The sequence below is a fragment of the Lindgomyces ingoldianus genome (genome assembly GCF_010093535.1).
Source record: "Lindgomyces ingoldianus strain ATCC 200398 unplaced genomic scaffold BDR25scaffold_21, whole genome shotgun sequence".
In the NCBI taxonomy this organism is placed as follows: domain Eukaryota; kingdom Fungi; phylum Ascomycota; class Dothideomycetes; order Pleosporales; family Lindgomycetaceae; genus Lindgomyces; species Lindgomyces ingoldianus.
Window position 1 is genome coordinate 1,055,194 of NW_022985182.1, and position 15,430 is coordinate 1,070,623.

A 15,430-nucleotide genomic window follows, 5' to 3' on the forward strand; every position below is an offset into this window, starting at 1 on the left:
TAATAAGCTTGTCGCGCACAGCTAGATGTACCAGGGTAAGATAAAGTAGGCTTTTAGAGGAGCTAGAGTTAACGCAGCACGCCTGCTACTGTAAGGCCGAGATGGTGCTTACGTGCGACGGGTATATATACTATTCTGTACGCAATAATTAACTGTTGGTTGATTATTCGCACCTTTTTAGTTGTATTGGCGTAGTGGTACAGAGCTCCGTCCTTACAGCTACCTTGCGCAACTCTACCAGCCCTCCCACCGCGTGCAGCGTTCCTACCGCGCGGAGCTGGTGCTAGAGTACTCGCAGCGCGCTTTTTAAACGCAATAATACTCTAACTGTTACCTCCTTATTTATTAAAAGTTAACTAATAAGTAGCAGGAGCGTTTCTAGCTATCTGTTTATGTTAATAACAGAGGTAAGCAATTTAGGGTACAATTAGCAGTAACTACTCTAAAAAACAGTTAGATAGGGCGGATAGGGCCTATTAAAAAGCCTTACTTACTATACAACGTCCTTCTCCCATGAGGCGGATTATATGGAGCGATATGTGCAGTGACCTGCATGTCTATGAGATTTGTGAGGGGAAAGTTGTTACTTGGCATTGCCAAGAATCCAGAGAATTTCGCACACGACAATTCTGCTGACGTCGAACAAAGGAAACCATCCTTGATATACTTTTTACTGATGAGGTTTCTCGCTTGCTACTGAAACTCTTTTAAATTCCTTCAAAGGTTCTAAACTGTTTCGGAGATTCGAGGCACTTCAATATATGTACTCAGAACCTTACCAAACCTTCACAAATTGATTTGCCTTATTAATAAGACTGATAATACGCTTAGAAACCTAAACATGTCACTAGCTTACACAAAATGCGAATAGGATATAGACCATTGCATGTGCGCATGTTGGCTTTGCTCTTAAATCTTTCCCCTAGCAAGAAACCTCTGCGGTACATCGACAACTCTACACCTTAAATACTCCGCGCAGTTCTTGCCCAGGAAGTCAATACTGCTTGTACAACTCACTCCCCGATCAAGATGATCCTTCAGCAGAAAGTGCACTGCCCGCAAACCCGGGAACTCGCATCTCTCAACCCTGCCACCCTTATATTCTTCGGCGAGAAGCTTCTTGATAAACGGTGCAGAAAGCAGATTACGCAGCCATGCGTATTCGTCCTGATGCCGCACCCAGAACCCAACATTGCAATCTGAGCCTTTGTCGCCGGAACGTGCGTGCACGATGGTGCCTATGGGACTTTCCACTGTCTTGCCAAATGATTTAAGATCGACGGCGTGCGCTGTGGTATCTTGTGTAGGTTGTTGCTTCGGGTATACTTTCGCTTCGAAAGGCGGCGGAATATCTAAAATTTTACCAGAAGGGAGATGCACCTGGTGAGAGACAGAAGATTGCGGGAGAAGCGTAACGTAGTACTCGAATATCTCCTTCGGAAACGCTTGTCGCAGATCGAGATGCGGTGTTGCACCTGGGTAGGCACACATAATCGGATCGATACATGGTCGGACGAATTTCGCAGGGGCTAGGTCCGCGGATTTTCGCGCTTGTGCAATGACGCGGAAATCTACGGTTGCGGAATTCTGGTTTGTAGGGTTCAAAGGGACGGAGCCGATGGTTTGGAAAGAGAGATGGGAGAAGTTCGATGTGTGGGGGCCCATGAGAGTGCAGATTTGGGTCTCGACCATGCGGGCTTTGGCTGGGATGTCGAGGCCGGTGATGAACCAATGCATTTCGGCTTGGTAGCCTCCTTTTGCCGTGATGCCTACTTTGGTAGTTGGCGGTGGGAGATCGCCCTTGACTCCGCGTAAAGCTACCCGGTTAGTGGAGAGGTGCTCGAACCAGATGTTATCGAGGATAGCGGTGACGTCGGAGTTAAAGTACCAGGGACCCTGGATCTCGTAGAGGAACTGGGAGGTTAAGGTATTGACGGACACTTCACCCCCAGACCCCTTATTTTTTGTTACGATAACTTCTCCAGAGTGAGAAATCTCGACAATTGGGTAGCCAATATTTTGCCACCCAAGGGTTTCTAGGTCTTTGAAGCCGCTGTAGTTCCCGCCGGTGCTGTATGATGAGCACTCGGAAAGATGTCCCGCGACGAAGGCGTTTGCAAGCTTGTCCAGATCAGAGCGCTGCCATGTATGCCACCAGTATGCTGCACCGATGACAGGGCTTGCATCAGACACCCGACCGCAGACGACGATATCGGCACCATTCTCGAAGGCCTTTGCGATACCCAGCCCTCCCAAATAAGCTTGAGCATATATCGGCTCAAACTGCCAATCCTCCAGTTTCTCTCCGGTACATATATTCTCGAACGGTAACTCACCCCGCTTCTGGGCTTCCAGAAGTTGTGGAAGGACCTCGTCTCCTGATATCCACGCAACACTGAGGGTCAGGCCTTTCGTCTTGACCATCTTTGTGACTACTTCGTGCAGTTTCTTAGTGTCCGAGGCCCCAGCATTGACAGCAACTTTGATTCGATACTTCGCGATATAAGGAAGCGCGGGTTCAAGGGCTTCGAGGAAGGTCGGTTCGTAGGCGTCCACTTGGCCTGCTCCTAAGTTGGCATTTCCAGACCTGAATTTCGAGCAAATCTACCAGAACAGTGACATACCATCGATTTTACTGCCCGCCCTCACAGTCATATTGCCTTCGCTCATCCAATCACCTGCGAATACATCTATCGGATCGTTCTCGTAATTGGAGGCAAGGAGTGTCATCGCATTACGGCGGTCGGTAGTGGACCCGGAGCATCCTGTAGGAAGGATATCAGCATCACTTATGCTACGGTGAGTATCATTTTCGAAAGAGCGATATGAATTATATACCTGCAATTCTGATCGCTCGTGTTCCGGCCATAGTGGTAGCTCAGGGAGGTCCCTTCCCTTGCTCTTTGAGCCTTCCAGGTCTCGCAGTTCTGCGGCAACAGGCAATTGATGGAAGCATTGAAGCTTGCAGGGGATGAAGGCCATCCATAGTGCTACCTCGGTGCACATCGTCAGTCTTCAGCAATCGGCACGCTTGGGGAGTCGAAGTAAGGATGTCAGTTCGAGCCGAGGCAAGCGGGGATTACTAGCTTGATCCAGACTAGTATAATTTCTGCAAGTTGAAGGCCGACACGGGAAAAGGTGTTTCTTGTCTCCAAGTGCTTTTTCTTATTGAAATGCGATGAATATATTGGTACTTCTGGACTTGTAAATTCTGAATCCCTTGTGTCAACATCATTCTCCTCAATTCCCTCTCCTTCCAATCTCTGCCTTTCTACTCTCCATTGTCCATCCATCATCTACCGCCCAGAGAAACTAGCTCCGCGAACGACACTCCCTCTCCTCGACCCTGGGACCCCTGCCCCTTGCACAATTGAATTATGCCTTGAGCCATACAACCCAGGCAGAGCACTAACCCTTCTTCCTCCAGTTTCTTGCCTGGCGTTCGAAATCTGTTGCGCGAATGGCGAGCGCTTCCTTAGGACAGGCCCCTTCCAGTAAATTACATACACCGCGACAACTAAAAGAGCTGCAATGCAGAAGAGGATGGTAGAAGCGTAGGCTAGGTGGTTGGGATTGCTCGAGCTGGGAATATTCTCGTAGAAAGGTGTCGCGGGCAGTGTCAGCACACCAGCGAGGAAGTCACGCGACCATCCATTGCCTCCGGTTGCAGATGCAGAGTAAGGTCCGTATGCGCAAATCATGTAGTCGATAGTGGCCATGTAGATGCTGTAGTTTGCGATACCGATGACGGCGCTGAAGATCATAGATCCAATCCAGTGGATGGGCGGGCCTGTCGACGTCCACGCGAAGCCAATCAGGCCAATAGGTAGACAAGGGGCTGTAAACAAGAGCCACCAGAGGCGTGATTCGTACTGTGCTATTTCATCCTCGGGGCGGCTGTGGCGCACTTTGATATTGCGTCTGATGGCGGGCATGAATGAAAGCCATGCAAGGACATACCCGATTCCAATGGGAATGAACGAAAGGCCGATGGCTACAGTTGAAAATCCCCATTGCTTGTACACCAAAGAGTAGGATTGCAAGAACATAAAGATGAGAGCATCGGAGAAGCCAGACAAGAGCGAAAGCGTCAGGACGATTGGTTCGGTTAAGAACATACGGAATGGACGGATCCAAGTGATCAGGATTTCTCGCATCGAGAAACGGTTTTTGAAGGGTGTCAATTCATTGGGTCCCCAAATATTGACTGGCTTTCCGTCCTTCTCCCCTTCTTTTCTCCTTCGTTTGGCAATCTTGTTCATCATGACAGTTGAGCGGGTCTCGGGAACAAGAAAAAAGTGAGCAATTTGTACTGCTCCTCCGAAGAGGAGTTGAATCCAGATATTCCAACGCCAGGGGAGAAATGCCTCGACAAAACCGCCTACAATGGGTCCAAGGACTGAACCACCAACGGAAGAGAAGACAACATATGCCTAATTGAGAAAGTAAGTTTCCATGCCCAGGCTTGACACGAGGAGAATCTTTAACATACCACAGCGTATTGTTGTGTATCAGCCTCCCACATATCTGCCACCATGCCTAGAGTCACAGAGCCGCCAGCAGAAGAAAAGCCGCCTAAGGCCCTACAGACTAGAATGGTACCAAAGTTAGGAGCGATTCCCACTGGAATTTGCCAAATGTTGACGAGGAATAGCGAGAGCTGCATAATCGGCCAGCGACCAAGTTCCTCAGACCAGGGAGCCCAGAGCTCGCAACCAAAAGCATACGTAATGAGGAAGATGGCAGCACCCACTCTTGCTGCTTGAGTGCTCACACTGAACTCTTCGGAGATCCCGGTAATGGCATTGGAATAAAGCGAAGTGTTGAAGTTCATAGAAACTTGGACAAGAAATACAACCGTGATAATCATCCATTTCTTCCAAGTAGGATAGCTGAATCCGAGTTCATCATAGCAATCTTCTTCAGTGATCTCATAGCGGTCATAAGTTCCATACTTTTCGTGGAACTTTCGGTCTTCATCGGATGTGGATCCAGCATCGGTGTTCTCGTGGGTCTCGTTGTGCGCATCATCATCATCGGTGATCTCGGACTTCTTCTCAGCCTCATTGCCATTAGAGTTGCTAAAGTTTGGCTCGTTGAATGCCACCTGGTTGTCTGTCATGGTTATGGTCGAGGTTGGAGGTGTATACACGAATGGCAGGGGAAGATTGTGGGTACAACGATTAATATTAATAGCTCCAGAACTCCTCCCTCCCTGGTCTTGATTGCAGGGTTCAAGTCTGGAGAGATGAGGAGAAGGAAAGCTGTTCACAATGAGAAGAGGCAACTAAGAGGTAAATACTGAGACGGTTAGAAAACTAAGAGAGGGGGGATGAGAAGGAAAGAGGTCACGGGCATTGGTGATATTTCGTCATCTCACATATTCTAGCCGACGGAAGTTCGACTGGTCTGCAAGCCATGGAAGGCGACAAAAGGATCTCGCGTAGTTTGAGCCTGTCAAATGGCGTCAAACGGTTGCAAGTTGCACAGAACTGTGGGTCAGAGGAGCACGAGCCGCGAGAGTCCGAGAGACCTCGGGAATGGTGTGGATCCGAACAGGGCACGGAGAGAAGTGACGTCTATCCCATTTTGTATGTTGGTGTTCACATTCGTGGCCAGCGTGCCAAAATGAGGAGAGATTGCAATTCCTCGAGATATAAAACATTCGTGACAACCAGACACAAGCCAAAACCCATTTTGATATTTGCACAAAGTTGAAGCTTGTCTAAGCTTTGCCATGAAGGAGCGACCGTGGTTCGCCAAGGGGCCCCCAAAACTTTTAGACGGTCATCGCGCAGTTCCAGTCATCGAAATTCCATCTGTGACGTCATCCCTTGTCGCAAAGAAATTCTTGTCGATTCATCCTTGTGCGAGTTCACTTTCGAGCGAATAGGAAGGCTGCCTGACCATCGAACCACGGCGCATCAAAACTCCGCTCTGCAACTTCACGTTGCATGGATGATCCTGTAAAGCTAAAGGACTTGTCGAAGTTACCCACGACTTATCTCACGAGTCAGACCCTTAACCTAGAATCGCCCTTAACTTATTTAGAAATAGACAGAACTTTTAAAACTTCTAAGCTAATTAAAACTTCTAAGAACTTCTAGAAACTTCTAAACTAATTAGAACACACTAAATAAAAGAGAGGTAATTCTATCTTAAAAGTTTAAAAGAAAATAGTAGTTATTTATATATATTTTAATTTATTTATTAGCTATTAGTGTTGCTATCTTTAATAGTGTACTTTACCCTCTAATACTATGTTAAAATTCTTAAAATTACTATTACTATAAAGCGCTTGTTTTGCTTTATAATATATATTAAATATAGATAATGCTAGCACTCTATCTAACATGCTAGTAGACGCACTAGCAAACGCGCTAACTATAGCTTTATTTAGTAACTTTTTTTTATTATTAAGCCTACCTCCTAAGCTTTTTTAGCTAATAAGTAACTTTTTAATTAAATAAAATAAAAATATGTTTATGCTAAATTAACCTATAAACTATAATAATAATATAGGTGCTTTTAGTAACTTTACCTAGGCAAGTAAGATCTCTAGCGCCTCTACGCAGCGTTGTAGTTCTATGTTGCAGCATAAAAAGTTACAGTATATAGTAGACACATTGCAGACTGTCTAATAAAGCTTTTAAAACTTTATGCTAGAATAAGTAAATAATAAAAAGAATAATACACTTCTTTAGCATTACTAGTATTATAAAGTGTGTAATAGGCAGCATATGCTAAAGACTTTAATAAACTTACTTTTTAAAATAAAAGTTTTTTATATAAAAAATGTAATAAATTATTACACTTTAGAGCTAAATTAGCTAGTATAAAAAATATACTTTAAAAATTTTAATTTTAATATAAATATATTAACACTTAACTTTAATAATGCTAGTTAAACTATCTAGAATTAAGCACTAACTTAGTATAACTTTATTATAAGTATATTATGTAATTTACGCTAGAGATATGTAAGCTACTAGAGTGCTAATAAGTCTAATGCAATTAAAAAGCGTGTGTTTATTATTACTAGTATTATATACTTTTTTTAGGCTAAGAAGAGATTAAACACTTTAGCATTTACGCTAGATACTTATTTTATTAAGTCTAAAATAAAGTGTTGTGTAATTAAAGTCTTAAGTAGATTTAAGTTATATTATTTATATTATTATACTAATAAGCTAATAAATAAAGTTGTAGAAAAAGCTTAAGTATATATACTATCTAGTACTTTTAATACTTCTAATACTTTTAATACTTTTAATACTTCTAAAACTTCTAAAACTTTTAAAACTTCTAGAACTTCTAAAACTTCTAAAATTACTTATAAACTTTTAAGCTAATAAAACTAATAGTGCTAAAAAAAATAAATTATAAGTTTTTATAAAAAACTTAAAGCTAGTACTTATATATAACAACATTAACTTTATAGATTACACGCGCTATAAGAAGGCAGGCTATACAGCTACTATGCAAAGCATAATAAATGCTGTAGCTATTTTAGCTTCTAAGCTACCTAAGTCTAGTCTTACTTAGTCTATGCACAACCTAGCAGTTTCTTTAGATTTTAAAGACATTATACTTAGCCCTAGATTAGATAGGCTAGATAGTATTAATAATAACATATTTTAAAGTCTTATTACTAATTTAATTAAGTGTTTTTACCTAAGAGCTATATTACATGTTTTTAGTAGTAAAGCATTTTTTAAATACCTAGTATTCTCTATTTTAGACTACTTACTTTTAGTTAAGACTAAGTATTATTAGTTAAGTGCTATATTTAATAAAAAAAAGTTTATTAGTAAAACTTATAAAGTCTATAATACTATTTAGCTAGATTAATTAAGTTTAAACATACTTAATAACTTTACTAATATTTTTAGTAATAATTTTAATAATTACTTTTAGTTATGCTATAGTAATTAGCTTATAGTGTGTAATATTTACTTAATATAAAGTAAACAAGTTTAAGTAACTTAACTATATAATAAAAAGTAGTAGTTACTTAGTGTTCCTATATAGTTTTATATGTAAATAAACTTTTTATTAACTATTAGCTAAACATATTAAAGCCTAGTTATAGTAAATAAAGTTGCACACTATACTATTAAGTTAGATGTTATTATGTAGTGTTAAATGCAGCTTACATAGAATAATAGTAAATACTATCTGCTAAAACTATTAGTTATTTAGAGGTTTATATTCTATGTTACTATACTATTCTATACTACTATGTAACACTAACACTTTTTTTTAAAACATATAACTAATAAGTTTTTTTTAAAGCGCTTTAGTTATATAAAAAACACTATTAAAAATCTTTTAGTAAATAATTTTTTATAGTTAGTTAAAAACATACACACTATTACTTTTAGGTGTTAGGTGTAAAGTTCTAGCGCTAGTGTAGATAATGTTAAGTTCTGTACTATGTGTTACATGCTTTAGAAGATTAAGCTCTTCCTTACAGTACACTATACTGTTAGGTATAGTAATATTAGCATATTATAACACTTTATAGATTCTTTTATTATTATTTTCTTTAGCGCTAAGTAGACAAATTATAGCTAGAAAATGCTTTAGTATTACTAGCTTCTTTTGCTAGCTAACACTATAAAGTTACAGCATGCTATCCTTGCATCTAGTCTTATAAACTAGTATAAATAGAAAAACATGTTTAAGCTAATTAATCTAGGCCTAAAGTATTTTAACTATAGCTGTAAAATTAATTTAAAGAACTATAAAAACTTTATATATAATATTAATTAAGTGTTTAACTAAACTTACCTTTATAATGTTTAAGTAAGAAAAGTGTAGATAGTGTTAAAAAAGGTCTTTAGTAAAGATATGCTTAGTAGTTATACTTTTACTATTACTATTTAAAACATGTTTCTTTTAGCTTAAACATTTATTATAAATTAATTAGTAGTGCTTTAAAACCTAAATAATTTAGTAAGCTATAAGTTCTTTAACTTATTTAATATATACACTACTAGAATAGATATGCTTAAGGTAGAGGTTAATAAATTTAACTGCGCGCATGTGCAGCTTTAAGGCTTTATAGACCTTTTATATCTAACTGCCTAACTTAACACTATAGATAATTCTAAGTTTACTAATATTACTAAGTACACGCGCATAGTTAGAGATAAGTTTAATGTAATTATAGACCTAGTAATTACTAGTAGTGCTACTAATTAGATTAGAAGCTAATAAAAGTTTTAATAATTAATAGCCTTTTATAATTACATAAAAAGTTTTTAGAAGTCTACAGAAGTTTCCTAGAGTCTATAAAAGTTTCTAAGAGTCTATAGAAGTTTCTAGAAGTCTATAAAAGTTTTTAAAAGTTTGTACAAGTTTACAGGAGTTTGTAGACAGTAGAATTATAGAGTTATATATAACATTAAAAAAGCCTATCTATAAGCATTTCTTAAAGCGCTTTTATTAAAGCGTTTTTATTAAAGTGTTTTAATTCTAGCATTTTTATAAAGCTATATCTATTAAACTATGTCTATTAAACTATGTTTATTAAAGTATGTTTATTAAAGTATGTCTATTAAAGCGTGTCTATTAAAGTGTTTTTATTCTAGCATTTTTATAAAGCTATGTCTATTAAACTATGTTTATTAGACTGTGTTTATTAAAGTGTGTTTATTAAAGCGTTTCTACTCTAGCATTTTTATAAAGCTGTGTCTATTAAACTGCGTCTATTAAACTGTGTCTATTAAACTGCGTCTATTAAACTGTGTCTATTAAACTGCGTCTATTAAACTGTGTCTATTAAAGTGTTTCTATTCTAGCATTTTTATAAAGCTATGTCTATTAAACTATGTCTATTAAATTATGTTTATTAAAGTGTGTCTATTAAACTATGTCTATTAAAGTGAGTTTATTAAAGTGTGTCTATTAAAGCATTTTTATTTTAGTATTTTTATAAAGCTATGTCTATTAAACTGTGTCTATTAGACTATGTTTATTAAACTATGTCTATTAAACTATTTTTATTAACTAGGTAGCTTGTAGGTTAAAGTTATTATATACATTACATGTATAACTACTTAAATATAAGGTAGTGTTAGCATAAAAGTTTTTACCTAGCATAAGTATAAAGTATGTAGCGTTACTATAGTATAAGGTAGTGTTTATAATAAGAATATTATAAGCGCTAAAGTTATTATTATAAGATAAGTACACTAGTGTAATATTTATTTACTTTAAGCTTATTTATAAGTCTTAGAAGATTATTACTAATTAGACATACTAGTGTATAAGCTACTTTACCTTTTATTTAATAGTAAAGTAGTAATAGTAAATATTATAAGCACTATGTCTACTGCTTCTACTATTATACTTATTAAAATACCTGTTGCTGTTGCTATAGTAAAAGCTATATTTACTATATATACAGAAGTTAAACACTATTCTAGTATAAGTAGAAGTTAAGCTAGAAGCTGTGTAAGTATTAGTTAAATACTAGTAGTTAAAGTAGTATAGTTTAAACTCTAAACTTTAAAAAAACTAAGGCTTAGACTAACTATTCTTAAGCTACTAAAAATATAAGCTGTCTTAATAAGCTTTACTTTAAAGCCTTTTTAAAACACTAGCTAAAGCTAGCATAAAGTTAAAGCCTAAATAGTAAAAGACGCTTTGCTAAGTTAACTTAACTCTAACACTTTAGTGTTCTTTTTTATATAGTACTTAGAGCTACTCTAAAGATAGTTTAAAGCTGCTATAATAAAAGTGTATATAAAAGTTATTATATATTAATGTTATTTTACTAAGCTTTATTACTTAGATTTTTTTTAAAACACTAGCTAAAGCTAGTATAAAGTTAAAACCTAGATAGTAAGAGACGCTTTACTAAGTTAACCTAACTTTAACACTCTAGTGTTCTTTTTTATATAGTACTTAAAGCTACTTTAAAGACAGTTTAAAGCTGCTGTAATAAAAGTGTATATAAAAGTTATTATATATTAATGTTACTTTACTAAGCTCTGTTACTTAGATTTTTTTAAGATACTAGCTAAAGCTAGCATAAAGTTAAAACCTAGGTAGTAAGAGACACTTTACTAAGTTAACCTAACTCTAACACTTTAGCGTCTTTTTTTATATAGTACTTAAAGCTACTTTAGAGACAGTTTAAAGCTACTGTAATAAAGGTGTATAACATGGTCCACAAGCGAATGTTCAACACAAGCGAGTGTTCCGCCCCACCACTAAAACGCAGCTAACCTACTACTAACTGTGATGCATTAACAACTATACAATTAATTATCTTTAAAAGAGGCTAGAATTAACCTAGCTATTTAAGCTTTTAATAAAAACATGTTTTTAACTAAAAGGCGCGCTGCAGCACTTTATAATGTTAATTAAATAGCTCTCTGCTAACAACGCGCAGAGATAACTATGCAACGTGACTGTATAGCTAACAACAAGAAGCTTATAAAGCTAGAAGAGGAGGTAATTATTAAGCATATACTTAATCTAGATTCCTAAGGATTTGCGCCTACTCTAGGTGCTGTACAAGAGATAGCTAACAAGCTTCTTACTAAGCGCAGCGCTCTACTAGCAGGTATTAACTAGCTATCTAACTTTGTTGCGCGTACACTAGCAGTTAAAACTTACCTTAGCTAACTATATAATTACTAATAAGTAAAATGCAAAGATCTAGTAATTATAAGTAAGTAGTTTAAGCTTATAAAGGCTACATAATTAAAGTACAGCATTATAGATTAAGACATGTATAATTTTAATAAGATAGGCTTTTAGATAGGGGTTATATTAAGCTAAATAGTTATTATAGGCATAGATAAATATAATTAGCTAAAGGCTATACAGCTAGGTAACTATAAATAGGTGACAGTTATTGCAGGCATTAACGCAGATAAGTAGGCAATACCTTTATATGTAATTTTTAAAGGTAAGCATTACCTATTTGCCTAGTATAAAGATAAAGATATACTAAAGGACTAAGCTATTAATATTAGTAATAATAGCTAAATAACTAATAAATATAAAATTACATAGCTAAAGCACTTTAATCTGCACATAAAAAATTACTTAGTAGGCTTATAGCAGCTGCTTATTTTTAATAGCTATAAGAGCTATTACTTTATTAAATTCTTAGAGCTCTGTAAGCAGAGGCGTATTATAGCGCTCTGTATGCTAGCACACGCGTCACATATTCTATAGCTGCTTAACGTTAGCTGCTTTTTGCTGTTAAAGCGCGTGTATAGTACTAAAATTAGCTAGTTAATCTGCTACTAGATTAACTATATTAATAAGCTAACTTTTCTACTAGCCTTTAAAGCAGCATTTAGTTGCTTAATTATAATAGATAATATCTGTGTAGGCTTTAAAGCTATAGGACTAGTTCTATTTAACCTAAAGCTAGTGCTTTTAAAGCTTAATATACAGCTACCTAATTAGCTAGCTACTCTACTACTAAATACTACCTAGAAGGCTTAAACACTTAGTAATTTTTATAAAGTTAAGGCTTAGTTAACTCTACTATATAATTAAATTTAAAAGCATTAAAATTTTTTTTTTTGCTATGCTTAATCTAGCAAAGCAGCTAAGTAAGGGCGCTACTAAAATAGCTTATATTACTGTTTTACAGCGCAATTAAGCAGCTACTCTAGAGAGGGCCTATAAGGCAGCTATAAAGCGTAAGCAGTGTAAAAAAAAGTAAATTTAGAAAAAAAAAACTCTAATAAGTTATTAAGGCTTTAAGTTAAGTACTTAGAAGCTTGCTAGTATAGCAGAAGGTAGCAAAATGCCTTAGGAGGAGTTAACTGCTAAAAGCAGCGCAGCGCGCGCACAGCGCTGCAAGCGCTGCAACAAGCCTAGGCATAACTCTTATACATGTAAGGATATTAAATAATTCTATAGTAGTTTATTTTATATAGTATATTTTTACATTGTTAAATTAATAGTCTTTAAAGTTAAATTTAGTGGTGGGGCGGAACACTTGCTTGTGTTGAACATTTGCTTGTGGACCATGTTATAAAAGTTATTATATATTAATATTATTTTACTAAGCCTTATTACTTAAATCTTTTTAAGACACTAGCTAAAGCTAGCATAAAGTTAAAACTTAAATAGTAAAAGACACTTTACTAAGTTAACTTAACTTTAACACTTTAGCATTTTTTTCTATATAGTACTTAAAGCTACTCTAAAGATAGTTTAAAGCTGCTGTAGTAAAAATATACATAAAAGTTATTATTTATTAACACCTAATACCTATTACACAGCAATACTGCTAGCACCTCTAGAAGGTAGAGAAAAAAGTAGCTCTTTTAGTGCTAAAAGATAATACTTTATTTTCTTAAGTCTAGAAGGCAGTTTTGCCTACAGGTTTTTTTTATAGTAAGTTAAAAATATGTAACTACTTTTATAAAAGTTAGTATAATAATAAGCATAAGTTAATCTAGCATACTTAACTTATAACTTAGTGTTATTAGAATAACACTAGTACTTTTAACTTTTTTTTTAATAGTAAGCGCACTATTAATTACTTAGTAACTACTTACTTAACTCTATTTTTATAATTTAGCCTATATAACTGTAAACTGTGTTTGCCTTTTTTTATAAAGTAGACCTTATAGCCTCTAGAGTAAACTACTACTTGCTATTTTCCTAGTAAACAGGGTTTACCTGTTAACCCTAGGTGTAGTATCCTTGTAAGCTAGGCACAGGCGCAGGCACCACTACAGCAGGGGGAGGAGGAGAGAGGAGGGGAGCAGCTAAAGAGGGAGGGTTGTCTCTAAACAGCTGCTAGACCTTGTTATTATTATTATTGTTATTATTAAAAGGTAGTAAAAAAAAAAAAAAAAAAAAAGAGAAGAAGAAGAAGAAGAAGAAGAAGGAGGAGAAGGTAGTAGTAGTAGTAGTAGTAGTAGTAGTAGTAGTAGTAGTAGTAGTAGAGGAGGAGGAGGAGGGAGGCAGAGGCAGACAAGGAGGGTAGGAGGGAGGCAAAGGTAAGAGTAAAGGTAAGGGCAAGGGCAATAGCAATAGCAGCTATACTAATATTAGCAACCTATACCTTTAACTATAACTACTATAAAAACAGTAACAGCAACTAATAGCTTATAAGAAGTAGAAAATGCGCCTACTATAAGTTACTTTATAGCCTAAAGCAGTAGCTACTGCTATAGCTTAATGTTTATTTTAAGTTATAAAACTTAAGGCTTTTAAAAGAGACTAAAAGTAAAACATGTTAATGTTATAGTTAAAGTTAAACTTATAATATAGTGTTATTTATATTACTATTTATTAGTTACTAGTAAGTTACATGTGTTATACTTTTACTATAGTAACTTTACTATATTTTTACTTTTACTAACTTCTAAAACTTTTGTAAACTTTTAGACTAATAAAGACTTTATAACATATAGTACTTTTTTAAATTATAGAATACTTTAAAACTTTAGCTAACTTTTACTAATTAGATTACTATAAACTATAATTTTACTTTAAACATTATAGATATTTTAAGTGCTTTAAAACTTTTATAAACTTTTAAGCTAATTAAGGCATAAAGTAAAAAATTAAAGCTTTTAAAAAAATGCTTAGGCTAATAACATAATTTATAATACATTAAATAGCTTTTTTTTTTATTAGTTATATATTACACTCTTTTGCTTTAGAATACTAGTAAAAAACTAAAAACTTTTTTTAGTAATATAATATATTTTTATTTATATTTACTAATGCTGCTTAGAGTTATAATAGCGTAGTGTTTACAGCTACCTTATGTATATATAGCTTATTTTACCTACTGTAACTTATATTATTATGTACTATTACTAGTAAACTCTTGTCTTCTAGGGGCTCTAGCTAACTAGATTAACTAGTGCTAGCAGTTAACATTACTAGCCTACTATTAGCCTACTTTTAAACATCCTAAAGAACTTAGACTACATGCTAAAAAAAGTTATCTACAAGACTTTATAAATATATAACTTTTTAAGTAAGGCTTAATATAATTATATAAATAACACTATATAACATGTTATTTAAAGGTAGTATTTTTAGTACAGTTAAGGTAAAGGCACTTACAGTTATATAAGTATTGTCTAATACAACTAGCTAGAGGATAACGCAGCTACTAGAGGATGCAGATGCAGCCTGCAGTGTATGTTACAGTGCTACCTTTTTAGTAAAAGTGTTATTTTATTAATAGATTTAAGTAACATAATCTATACTTAAATTTTTTATAAATAATAAAGCATAAACTTAACTAAATTAATTTTGCTTTATACACTAGTGTTATAGCTTTTTTTTATAATAAACTAAACATATATTTATAAACACTACTATGCTTAAAAGTACATTATAAAGTGCTTTAGTATTAGTTCTAAAATGTTTTTAACTAAATATAAATAAAATATACTTACATATTTTATTAACTATAAAATCT

At 35.0% G+C, this 15,430-nt stretch overlaps 2 protein-coding genes across 2 annotated transcripts; both read right to left on the bottom strand.

The window, feature by feature from the left end:
• Positions 1 to 909: 909 nt before the first annotated feature.
• BDR25DRAFT_289118 (DUF1446-domain-containing protein) lies at positions 910 to 2,938 on the bottom strand (the record flags this gene model as incomplete). The annotated part of the gene is made up of 3 exons (XM_033688431.1): positions 2,839 to 2,938; positions 2,625 to 2,788; positions 910 to 2,567 (listed from the first exon to the last, which is right to left on the bottom strand). Exons 2-3 carry the CDS (start codon positions 2,728 to 2,730, stop codon positions 910 to 912), a joined length of 1,764 nt encoding a protein of 587 aa, XP_033546355.1. The 5' UTR covers positions 2,731 to 2,788; positions 2,839 to 2,938.
• A 226-nt stretch (positions 2,939 to 3,164) lies between these two features.
• BDR25DRAFT_289120 (MFS general substrate transporter) lies at positions 3,165 to 5,314 on the bottom strand. The gene is made up of 2 exons (XM_033688432.1): positions 4,493 to 5,314; positions 3,165 to 4,433 (listed from the first exon to the last, which is right to left on the bottom strand). Exons 1-2 carry the CDS (start codon positions 5,120 to 5,122, stop codon positions 3,297 to 3,299), a joined length of 1,767 nt encoding a protein of 588 aa, XP_033546356.1. The 5' UTR covers positions 5,123 to 5,314; the 3' UTR covers positions 3,165 to 3,296.
• Positions 5,315 to 15,430: the final 10,116 nt, after the last annotated feature.

Excerpts from the sequence above, each read along its gene's own strand:
- BDR25DRAFT_289120 (XM_033688432.1), bottom strand. The coding sequence starts at position 5,122 with ATGACAGACAACCAGGTGGCATTCAACGAGCCAAACTTTAGCAACTCT. Across the intron at positions 4,434-4,492 it reads ATACACAACAATACGCTGTG|GCATATGTTGTCTTCTCTTC; the intron begins GTATGTTAAAGA and ends TTTCTCAATTAG.